Consider the following 15183-nt stretch of genomic DNA (forward strand, 5'->3'; position numbering starts at 1 on the left):
TTCATAATATCTTACTTTGTGTCTGCCATTTTCTTAGTTCTTTCTTGTGACTACTTATATATGAGCGGAATTGTTTGTGTTTCTGTCTTTTATATGTATTATTCAAGAAAATTTTGTTTGAACGTTATAATAATTTTAAATATTATGATTCCAGGTCAGAGAAAAATTCAAATACCGCTGACAGGATTAATAATATCCTGAAATACTTGACACATGAAGTATGGGCGTTCACTATGCGAAGTTTGTATGAGAAACACAAAGCTCTTTTCACCCTCATGCTGGCTATGAAAATTGACTGCCATGCAGGGACAATATCGCATGATGAATTCATGTCTTTTATTAAAGGTAAAAGAAAAATTATTAATTTTTGTAAATATTGCGGGAGGATACAAAATGTCACACCTAAGGAATATATCACATTATATACTTAAGAGCTTGCCTTACTAAAAATAATACAAAATTTACAATTTTTTCCTTTTGCTTGTTTTTCATAAGTGAAAGGAGATAATGAAATACAACTTACCAAATCATAGATAATGTTATTCTACAACAGAAAATATGAACCTGAAGAATTTTCAGTTTTGTCATCCATGGGAATTACAGTGTTGCCAGAATAATATTTCCCCCAAAATCTAAGTTAAGGCAGCGACTAGAGAAACAAACTCAACTGCATTTGATTACGTATCATGTTGTTTTGGTATCCTGTGAACTACTTTTTAAAAACACTATTATTTAATTTTAATTACTGTATGTTAAAACTGTATATTAGAACTAAGAAACTAATCACAACTATTATTTAAAAATAAGTTCACTGGATACTAAAACAACTATACGTAATCAAATGCCATTGAGTTAGTTCTTCTAGTAGTTGCCTTAACTTAAATTTTGCGGGAATTGTTATTCTGGTAACACTGTAAATTTTATGAATGGCAACACTGAAAATTCTTCAGGTTCGTATTTTCTGTTGTAAAATAACATTATCTATGATTGTAGTAAGTTGCATTTCATTATCTCCTTTCACTTATGAAACACAAGCAAAAGAAAAATGGTAAATCTTGCATTATTTTTAGTAAGGCAGACTCTTAAGAATAAAATGTAAAGAGACATGATAGTGAAAATGCGATGAACTAGGGCATCTTAGGGCAGTGGTTCTCAACGGTTGTGTCGTGACACACTAAGTGTCGCGCAGTTCCATAAAGTGTGTCGTGAAATGTGGGAATTTAATGAGCCTAAAAGTCAGAATGAATTTAGAGACAAACTGTAATTGTCAGTGCCTCCAACGGCTGGAGCAATGCTCAATACTATTTATAGAGTCACTACTTTTTAGAAACTTATAGTTTTACACTATTGTCAGTGGCGTACACCACAAGGAGAGTTTCGGGATTTTAACCCTCTTAAGCACGATATTATAACAAAAGCAACATTTATTATATTAAGATATGCATGTCCTGAAAGGAAACGAGATTAAATGCTTGATGAAACTCTGCGTATTCCACTGATGTGAAATTTATATAATTTTAATATATGAAATAAGTGTGTCACGATGTCATAGGTGTAAGTAAAGTGTGTCGTCAGTCAAAAAAGATTGAGAACCACTGAGCTAGGCAAACGAACGTAGTGAACAAGTTAACGTAGTGTGAAAGTGAGTTGTGTATTATGGTAAAATTTCAATATTAGTTATGAATTATTCATTAATTGGGAAATAGAACTCTTTGTTGGGAGACGCGGTGGCTTAGTGGTAGAGCGTTCACCTCCGGTGTTTGGGATCCCTGGTTCGATTCCAGCTCGCGCCGTGTGGACTTTGTGGTGGACAAACACCGTGCTCGTGGGTTTTTTCAGGGTTCTCCCGTTTCCTCCCACTTCTTCATTCCACCATTTCACTCATTTCTCATTATCGCCGTCTTCTTTAACCTAACCGACATAAGCGTGGGACGTTAAACTTAAAGATTTCATTTTTTTAAAAAAATTTGTTTTCGAATGCTTATGGTTGCACTTAGTACATTTTCTTAACAATTCTATCTTAAAATTGCGTTCCAAGCTTCAGTTGGATAGAGAATAAAGAATTTGGGAAATATTCCAGTTTGTGCGTGGGTATAATGAATTTCAGATTGTGTTTCGAGCCTGTATATTTAAGTGATGGGATATTTTTAAAGTGATGAACTTTGGCGATGTTTTTTTTTTTTTTTCAGTACTTTGTGGTGTATTTTAGTTTAGCACTCTCGATGTACGAGGATAAGTAAAAAATTATCGGCAATGTAGCTATAACTTTCCTTACATTGTTTATACTGGTCCCTGTACTTGTTTATTTTATTGTTATGGTGTTGTGGTCATGCTATGAAAGTTTTATCCCAATTCCTCCATTTGTCTTATTTTGTTGCAGATAGATCATGGCCACTCCTTTAGAAGTTTGCGCCAAAGAGGAACAACAAGTAGTGATCCGGTTTTTGTGGTCGAAAGGTATATCAGGGGCTGCAATCTATCAAACACTTTCAGGACAATACGAGAACAGTGTCTTGCCGCAACGGAGTGTCTACGAATGGATTGAAAAATTCAAAAATAGTCGCACGCGAGTGGGCTTATGAAACCCAAGTCTGTTGTGGATTACTTCGTACGCAGAACCATGACTAATTTCCAGAACGATATGCCAATTCATCAATAGTCACTTGTCTGTCTAAGAGAACTATGTCATGTTCTGCTTGTTGTTCCTCTTTGACGCAAACTTCTCACCAAGCCGCCATGATCTATCTGCAACAAAAATAAAACAAACAGAGGAATTAGCATCAAACTTTCATAGCATGACCACAACAGCATAACAATAAAATAAACGAGGACAGAGATCAGTATAAACAAAGTAAGAAACATTATAGCTACTTTGCGGATAGTTTTGACTTACCGTCGTACTTATATAGCATGCTATCATTTTGATTCACAATAGAGAACAGAAGCACAAGGTGGCCCAAAAGTAGGTATACAGTGCCGTACTGATGACATTTTATATAATTTTCTTTTTGTCATCCATTCAGGTAGTGACTTAGTTTCTATATTATTTGTTCTTAATCTGTCTTAACTCATACCTTAAGCTTGGAACAGACAGAAGCAAATAAACTAATTATCTTAATAAACTAAAATGTCATACTTTGTAGTATAATCAAAAGTTAACATTAGACATTGAACGCACATATGCCTTGTAAATACTCTATAGCCGCTTTGCTTTTGATATATTATTGATTGCTATATTGTTGGTAATACATTTGAGTGTGTTTATATTACATATTACATTATTATATATATAATTGCATTGTTACTATAGAAACGCTTAATTTGAGTGATGTGTGATAAGAAGTGATTGTAAACTATATTTATTTAATTCAATTTCCTAATGAGACAAATGTAAGTACATAAATGATATATTTACTTATAGAATAGCTAGCTGAAATGTCCGTTCTTCGCACGAGAAAAATAGGATTACGGAAAATATTTGAATGGTATATTTGAATCCCCTTCCCCACTTAGGATACACATTGTCGTTTCTAATCGTTTCTAAAAACTTTCCAGAAGATTCTATTCGACTAAACTTGGACTTAAATGTCATTCGAACTGTTACCAATCAGCTTAGCGATACCGAAAAAAAAACTATGGACTTGACATTAATATCGAACGTTTTCGATTTTTTTATATGTCACCCCTTCCCACTCCTACTGCAAGGGGTGCTAGGGGTGTGTTGTCCCCCCAGTATTTTTTTTTCAGACTTTAAGTCTTACATGTACTAAGTTTGGTTAAAATTGCTCCACGCGTATCAGAGTTATGATGGAACATATATACATACATATTTATCTATAGAGAGAGATTTATCAAATATCTCAATGTTCTATTCTCTCAAGTAGGAGGGAAGAAAATAGAACAAGTGACTAGTTTTCGATACCTAGGCAGTATTATTAGTGATGATATGAAGTGTGAACGTGAAATAAAAGCAAGGATAGGAATGGCAAAAGAAACCTTAAGGAGAAAGAACTCTATTTTGTAGGACCTTGAATAAAAAATTGAGAAAAAGACTCATAAAATGCTTCATGTCGAGTATTGTACTTTATGGTTCAGAAACATGAACATCACGCAAAAATGATGTAAAACCACTGGAAGCTTTCGAAATGTAGGTGTGGAGAAGAATGGAGAAAATTAGCTGGGTCGATAGGAAAACGAGTGAGAGGAGGTTAGATATGGTGGGGGGGGAGAAAAGAACAATTTTAAATATTATTAAGAAGAGGAAGAGAAACTGGTTGGGACATTGGCTAAGAAGGAACTGTATCATGAGGAATGTGCTAAAGGGTATGGTGGCAGGAAAGAGAGGGAGAGGGCGAAGGAGATTACAATTAATGGACGATATCAAAACAGAGAAATCATACGTGAAGACGAAAAGGTTAGCGGAAGACCGTGGAGCATGGAAGCTTCACAGGGGCAGCAAGTGACCTGCCAATAATGGCAGAAGACCTATAATATAAATTTTTGCATATGTGTGACAAACTATTCTTCTAAAATATCTAAAAAAAAATAATAATAATAAATAAGTACAAGATCAATTTTTTAAAAAGTCATTTTGTTGCATCAAAGATATTTTTACCGAAGAAAAAAGAATTGTATACCGAATTAACTGAAGCAAAATTATTGTGAACACTTATTTGATTGAGCATAAAATAAGGAAATAAGTCTCTTATGACATCAATTATATTGTTACAATTACGACCCCCCCCCAAAAAAAAACTAAACCAAAATTAATACTATTTCAAACTAGAAAGAATACTTTGATGATTATTATACTTTAATTTAAAAGTTTTTAAGTGTTCATTTCCTTCTTAATTTTAATTTTAAAATAAGGAAGTTACAACTTTTAGAACGGGAATTGTGCAATGACTTCTTTTTAATATTGCTTATAGGTGGAGCGTCTCTGGATTTGAATGCTGTTCGTCCGAAACCATTTAGATGGATTTTAGATATCACGTGGTTGAATTTAGTGGAGATAAGCAAGCTAAAAACATTCAGTGATGTTTTAGAAAGGGTAAGTTAAATGTGTTGCTACAGCAGAAAGAAATTTTTAAAAACGATCCATATTAATTTTTCCTTTCTTGTTAATATTGCCGCCTAATCGTCGTTGATATATTTAACATAATATGATGGATGTTCCAAAAATAAGTTTATAAGGAATGTTTGGTAATAATCATATTTTATGTTGTACAATCCAGTGCATTGTGTGCTACAGTGAGCACTTCATTTTTCAACATACTCGCCAAGATGATTGAGTTATTTGTATAATCGTGAGATGAGCTTGTCAATATTACTTTCGTAAGCTGTGGATTCCTGATAGTTGAGCTAGCGTTGTACCCCTGCTTTTAGATCTTCATGACTTTAGAACATGTACCCTTCAAGATGACGCCGTGTAAACGTTAATTCTTCCTGAAGTCTGAACTTCCGCTAAAAAGGAACCAATTTCATTCTAGAGAAGGCATTATGCGGAATACGACGGCCCAGCTCAAAACTATTTCGAAAAATTCATTCAAAAATTGCTTCGAATAATGGCAGGACGGCTGACAGCTGTGCACATTTTCAAGGGGACTACTCTGAAGGATATTATAGAATTATTGTGCGGTATCTGAGTAACGTATTTTTATCAACCAAAGATTCGATATTCTTGAATTCACCTCGTATTTTAATTTATAATTCTTTCCGAGATCGTTTCGTTAGTTCTCAGCTTTCTCTTTGTATATTAACACATCAAAATGAAAGAGAATGCAACCATTTACGTAGCACAAAGACGTCCAAGAGACATTAATCTCGGGATTTGTAACAAGCTGAGATTCTCAACTCAGCTTCCTTCATCACAACCCTACAATTACTATTCTTATGTATTTGTTAGTGTTTTCTAAAAAGACATTTATCTTTCACATGTCTACGATTAAGATAGTGACCAATGCATTCTTGGAAAAATTAAAATGGACAATGATTTACCAGATGTAGAATTTTGTGCTAAAGTTGATTGTCGATATTTCAACAAAACTAACAATGGAATGTTTGTTTGTAAGTTGTGATTTTGAAATCGTCTTAATTTTCTAGATTTTATTTAAGTTATTGCCCTCATGCGTGTCTTAGGACAGCTTGTAATACGCTATTAAAATATCCTAATTAATATTTTATTAAAATTAATCCATTACAATATTATTAGTGTTTTATTGCTAAAAAGATCGTCCAAAAATGGAATATATATACCGTTCGATAAACCACATTGAACTAAACAAAAATGACACACTTAAGAGTATGTAGTTCATGGGTAGTTTTTGAGAAAATAAAAAAAAAAAACATTTTTATGGCGTTAAAAAGTATATCGTTCGTTGCCTTTATCGATTGATAGTTTTTATTCTGCTGGAACAGATTGATTTGTTTACTTATGTAAGTTTTTTATTCTGCTGGAACAGATTGATTTGTCTTATTTATCTAAGTTTTTTATTCTGCTAAACCAGATTGATTTGTTTTATTTATGTAACTTTTTATTCTGCTGGAATAGATTGATTTGTTTATTTAAGTAAGCTTTTTAATCTACTAGAACAGATCGATTTGTTTGCTTATGTACGTTTTTATTTTGCTGGAACAGATTGATTTGTTTATTTAAGTATTTTTTTATTCTGTTAGACCAGATTGATTTGTTTTATTTATGTAAGTTTTTTATTCTTCTGGAACAGATTTATTTATTTATTTATTTAAGTATTTTATTCTGCTGGAACAGATTGATTTGGTTATTTATGTAAGTTTTTTATTCTGCTGGAACAGATTGATTTGTTTATTTTTGTAAGATTTTATTCTGCTGGAACAGATTGATTTGTTTTATTTATGTAACTTGTTTGATTCCGCTGCACCAGATTGATTTGTTTATTTATGTAAGTTTTTTATTCTGCTGGAATAGATTGATTTGTTTATTTAAGTAAGCTTTTTATTCTACTAGAACAGATCGATTTGTTTCCTTATGTACATTTTTATTTTGCTGGAACAAATTGATTTGTTTATTTAAGTATTTTTTTTATTCTGCTAGACCATATTGATTTGTTTTATTTATGTAAGTTTTTTATTCTTCTGGAACAGATTGATTTGTTTATTTATTTAATTTTTTTATTCTGCTGGAACAGATTGATTTGTTTATTTAAGTAAGTTTTTTATTCTGCCAGAACAGATTGATTTGTTTCCTTATGTAAGATTTATTTTGCTGGAACAGATTGATTTGTTTACTTACGTAAGTTTTTATTTTGCTGGAACAGATTGATTTGATTATTTATGTAGGTTCTTATTCTCTGAAACAGATTTATTTATTTATTTATTTATTTAAGTATTTTATTCTGCTGGAATAGATTGATTTGATTCTTTATGTAAGTTTTTTATTCTGCTGGAACAGATTGATTTGTTTATTTTTGTAAGATTTTATTCTGCTGGAACAGATTGATTTGTTTATTTTTATAAGATTTTATTCTGCTGGAACAGATTGATTTGTTTTATTTATGTAACTTGTTTGATTCAGCTGCATCAGATTGATTTGTTTATTCATGTAAGTTTTTTATTCTGCCAGAACAGATTGATTTGCTTCCTTATGTAAGATTTATTTTGCTGGAACAGATTGATTTGTTTACTTACGTAAGTTTTTATTTTGCTGGAACAGATTGATTTGATTATTTATGTAGGTTCTTATTCTCTGGAACAGATTTATTTATTTATTTTATTCTGCTGGAACAGATTGATTTGTTTATTTTTGTAAGATTTTATTCTGCTGGAACAGATTGATTTGTGTATTTTTGTAAGATTTTATTCTGCTGGAACAGATTGATTTGTTTATTTTTGTAAGATTTTATTCTGCTGGAACAGATTGATTTGTTTTATTTATGTAACTTGTTTGATTCAGCTGCATCAGATTGATTTGTTTATTCATGTAAGTTTTTTATTCTGCTGGAACAGATTGATTTTGTTTATATACTGTATATGAAAACTATGCTGTCAAGTAGCAGATTATATATAATATCGTTTGAGCTAATATTCATACACCTCTTTCTAACAGTTATGCTTATACTACTTGTAAATTTACCCTACCATTGATGTGTATTAAATTTGCCAACAAATGCTTTTTTTTTCATACTTTTGTTTTAAATTTGAAGTGCGCATTAGATTTGCATAATACGTTATATACTTTGGAATAATATATTTTGTTGGAATAAATGTCGAACTGAAAAAAAGGGGAAAAAAACTTTGCAGTGTGTTTTACCTAATAAATGAAAAATGAAACTTTTACAGATTGAGCAAAATGAGAAGGAATGGAAATATTGGTACGAGAAGGAGAAACCTGAGAAAGAAGAGATTCCTTGTGGCTACGGGAAATCCCTTGACGTCTTTCGAAAGCTTCTCTTAATTCGTTCATGGAGTCCTGATCGAACGCTCTCACAAGCACGAGAATATATTATGGGTAATTAATTACTACATGTTGAATTTTTAACTAATCAAGAGTAAAAAAAAATAACATGCATTAACTCCATAGTTGGTCCATTGCATATCAAATTAACACAACTCCCATCAGACCAGATCAGATTCTCATTAAATTTTGGCGACGTGGTTAAGGACATGAACTAACATAAAATATTGGGTTTTAGTGGTGTATGATATTCATGTAGTAGGGTTGCCAACATACTAAAAGATACAGTAGTAGTAAAGCAAAACCGACCAAAGTACCAAGTACAGTAAAACCTGTCTTTAGCAGAATCGAAGGAGACTCGCAAAAAATTCTGTTAAAGATAGGTTTCTGGTTAACGAACGTAGGCTTATGCAAAAACAAAAAGTTCATTTATATAATGGACATACTAAGATAAAATAAGATGCTGTACATACCTTAGTTAATTTACAGTATTTTTTTGTACTATGAATTAATACATGCATAACTTACAATGAACAGAAAAAGTACCGTACATACGTTACCTTAAATTTTCCAGTAGTCAAGGAGGCTTTTTTGTACACATCGTTGCTTATCTGCTCAACTTTCCATAGACTTCAACCTGAAAATCCACACTAAGCATATGAGTGTCATTTCAATGTATGGCAAATGTTGCAGTTCCTTTAAACTTTTGACAGAATGTTGATAAGTCTTTAGCCTGTCTTGTTCTTCCAACTGGATACCTTATTTCTCTTCTTCTTCCACCTCCTTTTTTTTCTTCTCCTTTCAGATTTACCGTATAATTCCCAATTAAAGTATGTATATCCATCGTGTCTGCTTCGGTTTGTATATCACTGTCTATTTTGCTAAAAATATATATCTAACCTCTCATAGGATGTCTAAAAACTTTCTAAATCCTGCACTCCGAAACTTGAAATTTTCCGTTAAGAGACTTATTTTGATTTTCGTTGTCTGTATAATATAGTTTCCATTTAATGAAGGGAATTTAACACAATTTTCGCCAGTAAATTCATGGGACCGTGAAATATTTCCATTTGACAAGTTTCCGTTTAATAAAGGGTTCGTCAAATATAGGTTTTACAGTATATGTTAATAATATTGGTGAATAAGGCAATGTTACATTGCCGAAATTGTTACCAAGTATTGTTAATATATATTTGGTGCTTTAGTCAGTTTTGTTGTACTAGTAAAAAGAAAGCTCTAATGAACAAGATACAAGTTAAAAGATGCAGTATTTCAGCATACAACCTCACCGAAAAAATAATTCATAACTTTGTTTCTCAGATAAGACTTTTTTGTCTTAGGATTATTTCGAACTAAAGAAATATAATTAGTAATAATAAGATACTGCAAATTTTAAAATTCATTAGCACATTTTAATGTAACATTTTGCTTTAAATATCTCAAAAAGATTTGTTTTCTGTAAAACTAATACTTCACTATTTCACTCTTTGAATGAAATTTTAAGCACTAAATTGATGTTTAACAATTCTTCAGCATATGTGTATTTGCATATGGACCTAGAATCTTTTTAAATATTTTTTTCTTTTGTTTTTGACAATGACTTATTAGAATCAAAAGTGTTGGCAGTACTGTATTTAGGAACTTCGCTAGTCACTTTTGCTGTCGGCGCCCTCAACTACATGTTTCACCACCCCTTCATCCATAACTTAAAAATAAAACTTATATAACTAATTTATGCTTAATTAGTGAATTAACAATTTATTACAGTTAAATACTATTCAAAGGTGCTACAACTACAACTATGTAACAACAAATAACAAATGGGAAACATGTTCTGAATTATTTTTAGATTTCTTACGCTTTCATTAAACAGAATAGTAAAAAAGGAGTGTTTATGAAATAGTATATTTGCTCTTGATTTTTTAACTTTTTCATACGAAAAAATTTAAAATTTTATTTAATTTTTAAATTTTGAGCCCTTCAAAAATTTTTCGCTCTAGGCATGGGCCTAGTTGACCCAATGGGAAATGCGGCACTGAGTGTTGGTACACATTTTTAGCTTATTATACAGAATATATTTTGGTGTCATCATACCATGTGAATATCTCATACTTACCGTCCATATACTTGTGAAGGACTCCTCTGTATTATATATGTGTGATTCAAATCTACAAAAAAATTAATTTCCAATAAATTTAGAAACTTATTTTATTAAAAATTGTATCCACACCTGTTATGATCACATGAACTAAAATTAACTGACTTACTATAGTTTCAATTTTTTATAAGCTTTTTATATCTATATAAACTAACTAATTTATATTTCATATCCATGAGTCTTATCCTTATATTTTTATTATGTTTTTAAAACGAAATACTAATGAAATATATCGTTTTTACAGAATCCTTAGGACCAGAATATGGAGAAGCAATTATCTTGGATCTAGAGCAAACTTGGGCAGAATCCGAGCCTCAGACTCCTCTCATCTGCTTATTGTCTATTGGTTCAGATCCTTCTCCTCAAATAGCTTCACTTGCTAAGCAGAAGGACCTTTGTAAGTAGCAATTTGTAATAATTGTAAATTATGATTTGGTTGTTCTCCTGGCGCCACATGAGCTTCTATAAAGAATGAATTCGAATATCGCATATCAAAGGCGGAAACGACAACCACTTGATGTTATATTGTTTTGTAAATGACAAGTCTGTTGAATTTAAAGAAAATAAACTTTTCGAACGCTTTTGATTTTCATGCTCATTGTTGAACTAGCTTGAGTTAATTTGTTGTCTTAAGAATACAGTCAAAGGTTTGCTAGATTTATCAAAGCAATATTGGATTAATCAGTCATTTTGACTCACTTGTTTTTGAAACAGATTTTAAAAACTTTTCTCTTCTGTTGTTAGTGAAAACAAGGAAATCTAGTGTATCATCAAATCATAGATGGCCATTTTGCAGTGGACTCGCTCGGGCTCGCGCTCACTTCTTTCAACTGAGCTCGCACCCACTTGGGCTCGCGTTCACTTCTTTCAACTGAGCTCGCACTCACTTGGGCTCGCGTTTACTTCTTTCAACTGAGCTCGCACTCACTTGGGCTCGCGTTCACTTCTTTCAACTGAGCTCGCACTCACTCGGGCTCGCGTTCACTTCTTTCAGCTGAGCTCGCACTCACTTGGGCTCGCGTTCACTTCTTTCAACTGAGCTCGCACTCACTTGGGCTCGCGCTCACTTCTTTCAACTGAGCTCGCACTCACTTGGGCTCGCGTTCACTTCTTTCAACTGGCCTCGCGCTCACTTCTTTTAACTGAGCTCACACTCACTCGGGCTCACGCTCAACTTTCTCAACTGATCTCGCGCTTGCGCTTAATTATTGTACCCGAGCCCAGTTGAGCGCGAGTGACGAGCTTGCAGGCTCGCGAGTTTCGATACCTATTCATCAAAGTAAAAGATCTATGTAATAGTCATCAACAAAGACACGATAAAGAAAAAACAGCTGAACAAAGCGTTTTTAGAATTAGCGTGCCGTTCTTAAACTATAAAAGAGAACAAAGGAAAAAGTAAAAAATAGTCCGTAAAAAATATTGATCACTTGTCACATTCGGCCATATTGAATACTGTGCTACAATGATTTCAGAAAAAATGTGTGACTAGGTCCAGAATTGATATCAACCGAAGAAAAAACACTAGAAATACAGCGAAACAGTAATATACTTGGAGAACTCGTGTATTACTGAAACGCCTGTTCAGATAAGGAGGAACGAAAAATACTACATCTACTTCTTTTTCTTCTTCTTCTTCCTCTTGTATTATTATTATTAATCTTTTCCACTTCTATTATTATTATTATTATTATTATTATTATTATTATTATTATTATTATTATTATTATTATTATTATTATTATTATTATTATTTTACTACAGGATGGAAAGTTGGAAAATACTATTGTAATTCAGTATAAAAAGCAACCTCATGGTATATACTCGTTACCGGTAGATGAAATAAGTTGAGTAAGGAATAGCCAAGCACAGAATAACAGACATAAATTGTAAATGGCAGTATCTGTATGAAAATAATCGTATGTGTATATTGAATAGTCAAAATAACATGGTATATGTCGAAGTGATAATCTAGTAAGGGTAAAAAACATACTGGCACTAAATATGTACAGTATTTACATGTAAGTGTAACATAAAGGTCACATACTGTCGTTTTCACACATTTTGATTACTGTTATCCCTAGATACAATTTTGTAAAGATTTTTTTTTTTTTTTAAGTAGTTTAGACCTTCATATAAGCTGACGACTTAAATACGTTGAATATTTTTCTTATGAAATCAAGGGGCCAAAGGGTTTAAAGAATGGGATTTCTGTTTAAATAACTTCAATAAACATAATATAAGATGAAAATACTATATTTTGTCCATCTATATCTCACCATTTCTCCTACATAACCTGCACATAATTTAATATTTTTAATCTGATAATAAGGTTTATGTGTTTCTTTCTTTCCTCTTTACCCAAAGGCTCTGTCTCCTAATTTTTAGCACCCTAAAATTCGTTAAATGTTGAACTGATGATACGCTAAAGATATTCGAGAGAACATAAATATTAACTAGCAATTTTGTGTGTACATATAATTAAAAACTATTATTATTTACAGCGTTGAAATCTGTCTCTATGGGTCAAGGTCAGGAAAGCCATGCCCGTCAACTAATATCTGATTCGATGGCTAATGGAGGTTGGGTCCTTCTCCAAAATATTCATCTAACGCTACCTTTTTGTAGTGAAATAATGGATGCCATTTTGGAAACTGAAACAGTGAAAGATTCCTTTCGCATGTGGTTGACGACAGAAGTACATACAGAATTTCCTATTGGATTACTTCAGGTAAATGACATGCAAATGTTTTTCCTAAGAGAATACCAAAATCCTAAGGCCATTCAGAAATAAAATAACCGTGTTGGTGTGAAACATAAAACACACATGATGTGTGCAAAACATGTAGACACTACATACCTTATTCTGCTTCGCCATGCACATTCTAGCACAAAAGATTAATCGGACAATAACTACATACCTTACTCTACTTTTCAACACACTCGCCATACACATTCTAGCACAAAAAATTTATGAACAGTAATTACATACTTTACCTTACTTTCAACATTTACGCCATACACATTTTAGCACAAAAGACTTATGAGCAGTAACTACATACTTTACCCTACTTTTCAACGTTTTCGCCTTACACATTCTAGCACAAAAGATTTATGAACAATAGTTACATACTTTACCCTACTTTTCAACGTTCACGCCATACACATTCTAACACAAAAGATTTATGGAGCAATAGCAATGTATCTTACTCTACTTTTCAATGTTTTCGCCATACACATTCTAGCACAAAAAAATTATGAACAGTAATTACATACTTTATCCTACTTTCAACGTTTACGCCACACACATTCTAACACAAAAGATTTGTGTGGCATAATTACATACTTTACCCTACTTTTCAACGTTTACGCCATACACAGCCTAACACAAAAGATTTATGGAATGTACCTTACTCTACTTTTCAGCATTATTAATCATGAACGTTCAAACACTTATCATAGCGTGATATCAGTTTTTCTACACCATCATTATAGTATGTTGCCGTCAATATATTCAAAGCGTTTTTAATCTCACTAGCAATGGAAAAGTGCTTTCGCGACTGAGAATCTTTCAATTTCTGGAACAAATGGAAATAAATGACCTTTGCACCTAACCTATTAGAAAACTTGAGAAAGGGCTATGAAGAATATAGAAAGAAAATAAACAACAGAAAGACAAGAGCTATCGTGATTGGAACGAAGCGATCAGTGTCAAATAAAAAAGTAGGAGGGGAGAAAATAGAACAGTTGACTAGTTTTCGATGCCTGGATAAAATTATTACTGATGACATGAACTGTGAACGTGAAATAAAAGCGAAGGTAGGAATGGCAAAAGAAGCACTTCGAAGGAAGAAAAGTATATTTTGTGAATCCTTGAATATTTTAGAAAACTACTCATAAAATGCTTCATATTAAGTATTGTACTACATAAATAAAAATATGACATTACGCAAAAGCAATTTAAAAAACTGAAAGTCTTTGAAATATGACTATAGAGAAGAATGGAGAAATTAAAACATTTATTTTAATTTAACGGTAACGCCCCACGACTATGTACCATGGCTAAAGAAGACGGTAATGATGATATAGATGATAATGATAGTGTGAAGGAAGTGGGAGTTATCGGGAGAAACCTGAAGAAACCCACGCACACGGTGCAATGGTCACTTGGCGCCGGCTGAGATCGAACCAGGGTTCCCATGTGCCAGAGGTGACCACTGAACCACCGCGGCCCTTGGAAAGAAGGAAAAACGGAGAGAATTCGAAAGGAAAACGAATAAGGAGGTGTTAGAAATAGTGTGGGAGAAAATAACAATTTTAGATCAATTAAAAAGAGAAATATAGACTGATTGGGACACTTTCTGAGAAAAAAAAACTGTATTACAAGGAACGTGCTAGAGAGTACGGTGACAGGAAAAAGAGATAGATGCGAAAGACGCTTCAGTTGAAGACTACTAATACATAAAAAAAAACATGCGTGAAGACGACGAGGTTAGTTGAAGTCCGGTACATTGAAGGTTCTCAGTTACGGCAACTAATCTGCTAATAATGGCAGAATACCTATGATGATGATGATGCACCATACAGTTGGTTGATT

The 15183-nt window shown here is 32.5% G+C and overlaps 1 protein-coding gene across 1 annotated transcript in view; it reads left to right on the forward strand.

The window, feature by feature from the left end:
- Dhc1 (dynein axonemal heavy chain 1) overlaps positions 1 to 15183 on the forward strand; it is a 176597-nt gene that overhangs the window by 142802 nt on the left and 18612 nt on the right. The window contains exons 46-50 of the mRNA XM_081764457.1: positions 155 to 345; positions 4929 to 5050; positions 8317 to 8485; positions 10834 to 10986; positions 13091 to 13317. Of these exons, the coding sequence (XP_081620583.1) occupies positions 155 to 345; positions 4929 to 5050; positions 8317 to 8485; positions 10834 to 10986; positions 13091 to 13317 (862 nt within the window). The remainder of the gene's footprint in view (positions 1 to 154; positions 346 to 4928; positions 5051 to 8316; positions 8486 to 10833; positions 10987 to 13090; positions 13318 to 15183) is intronic.

This window comes from Thermobia domestica, chromosome 7 (assembly GCF_964235325.1).
Source record: "Thermobia domestica chromosome 7, izTheDome1.hap1.1, whole genome shotgun sequence".
Classification (NCBI taxonomy): domain Eukaryota; kingdom Metazoa; phylum Arthropoda; class Insecta; order Zygentoma; family Lepismatidae; genus Thermobia; species Thermobia domestica.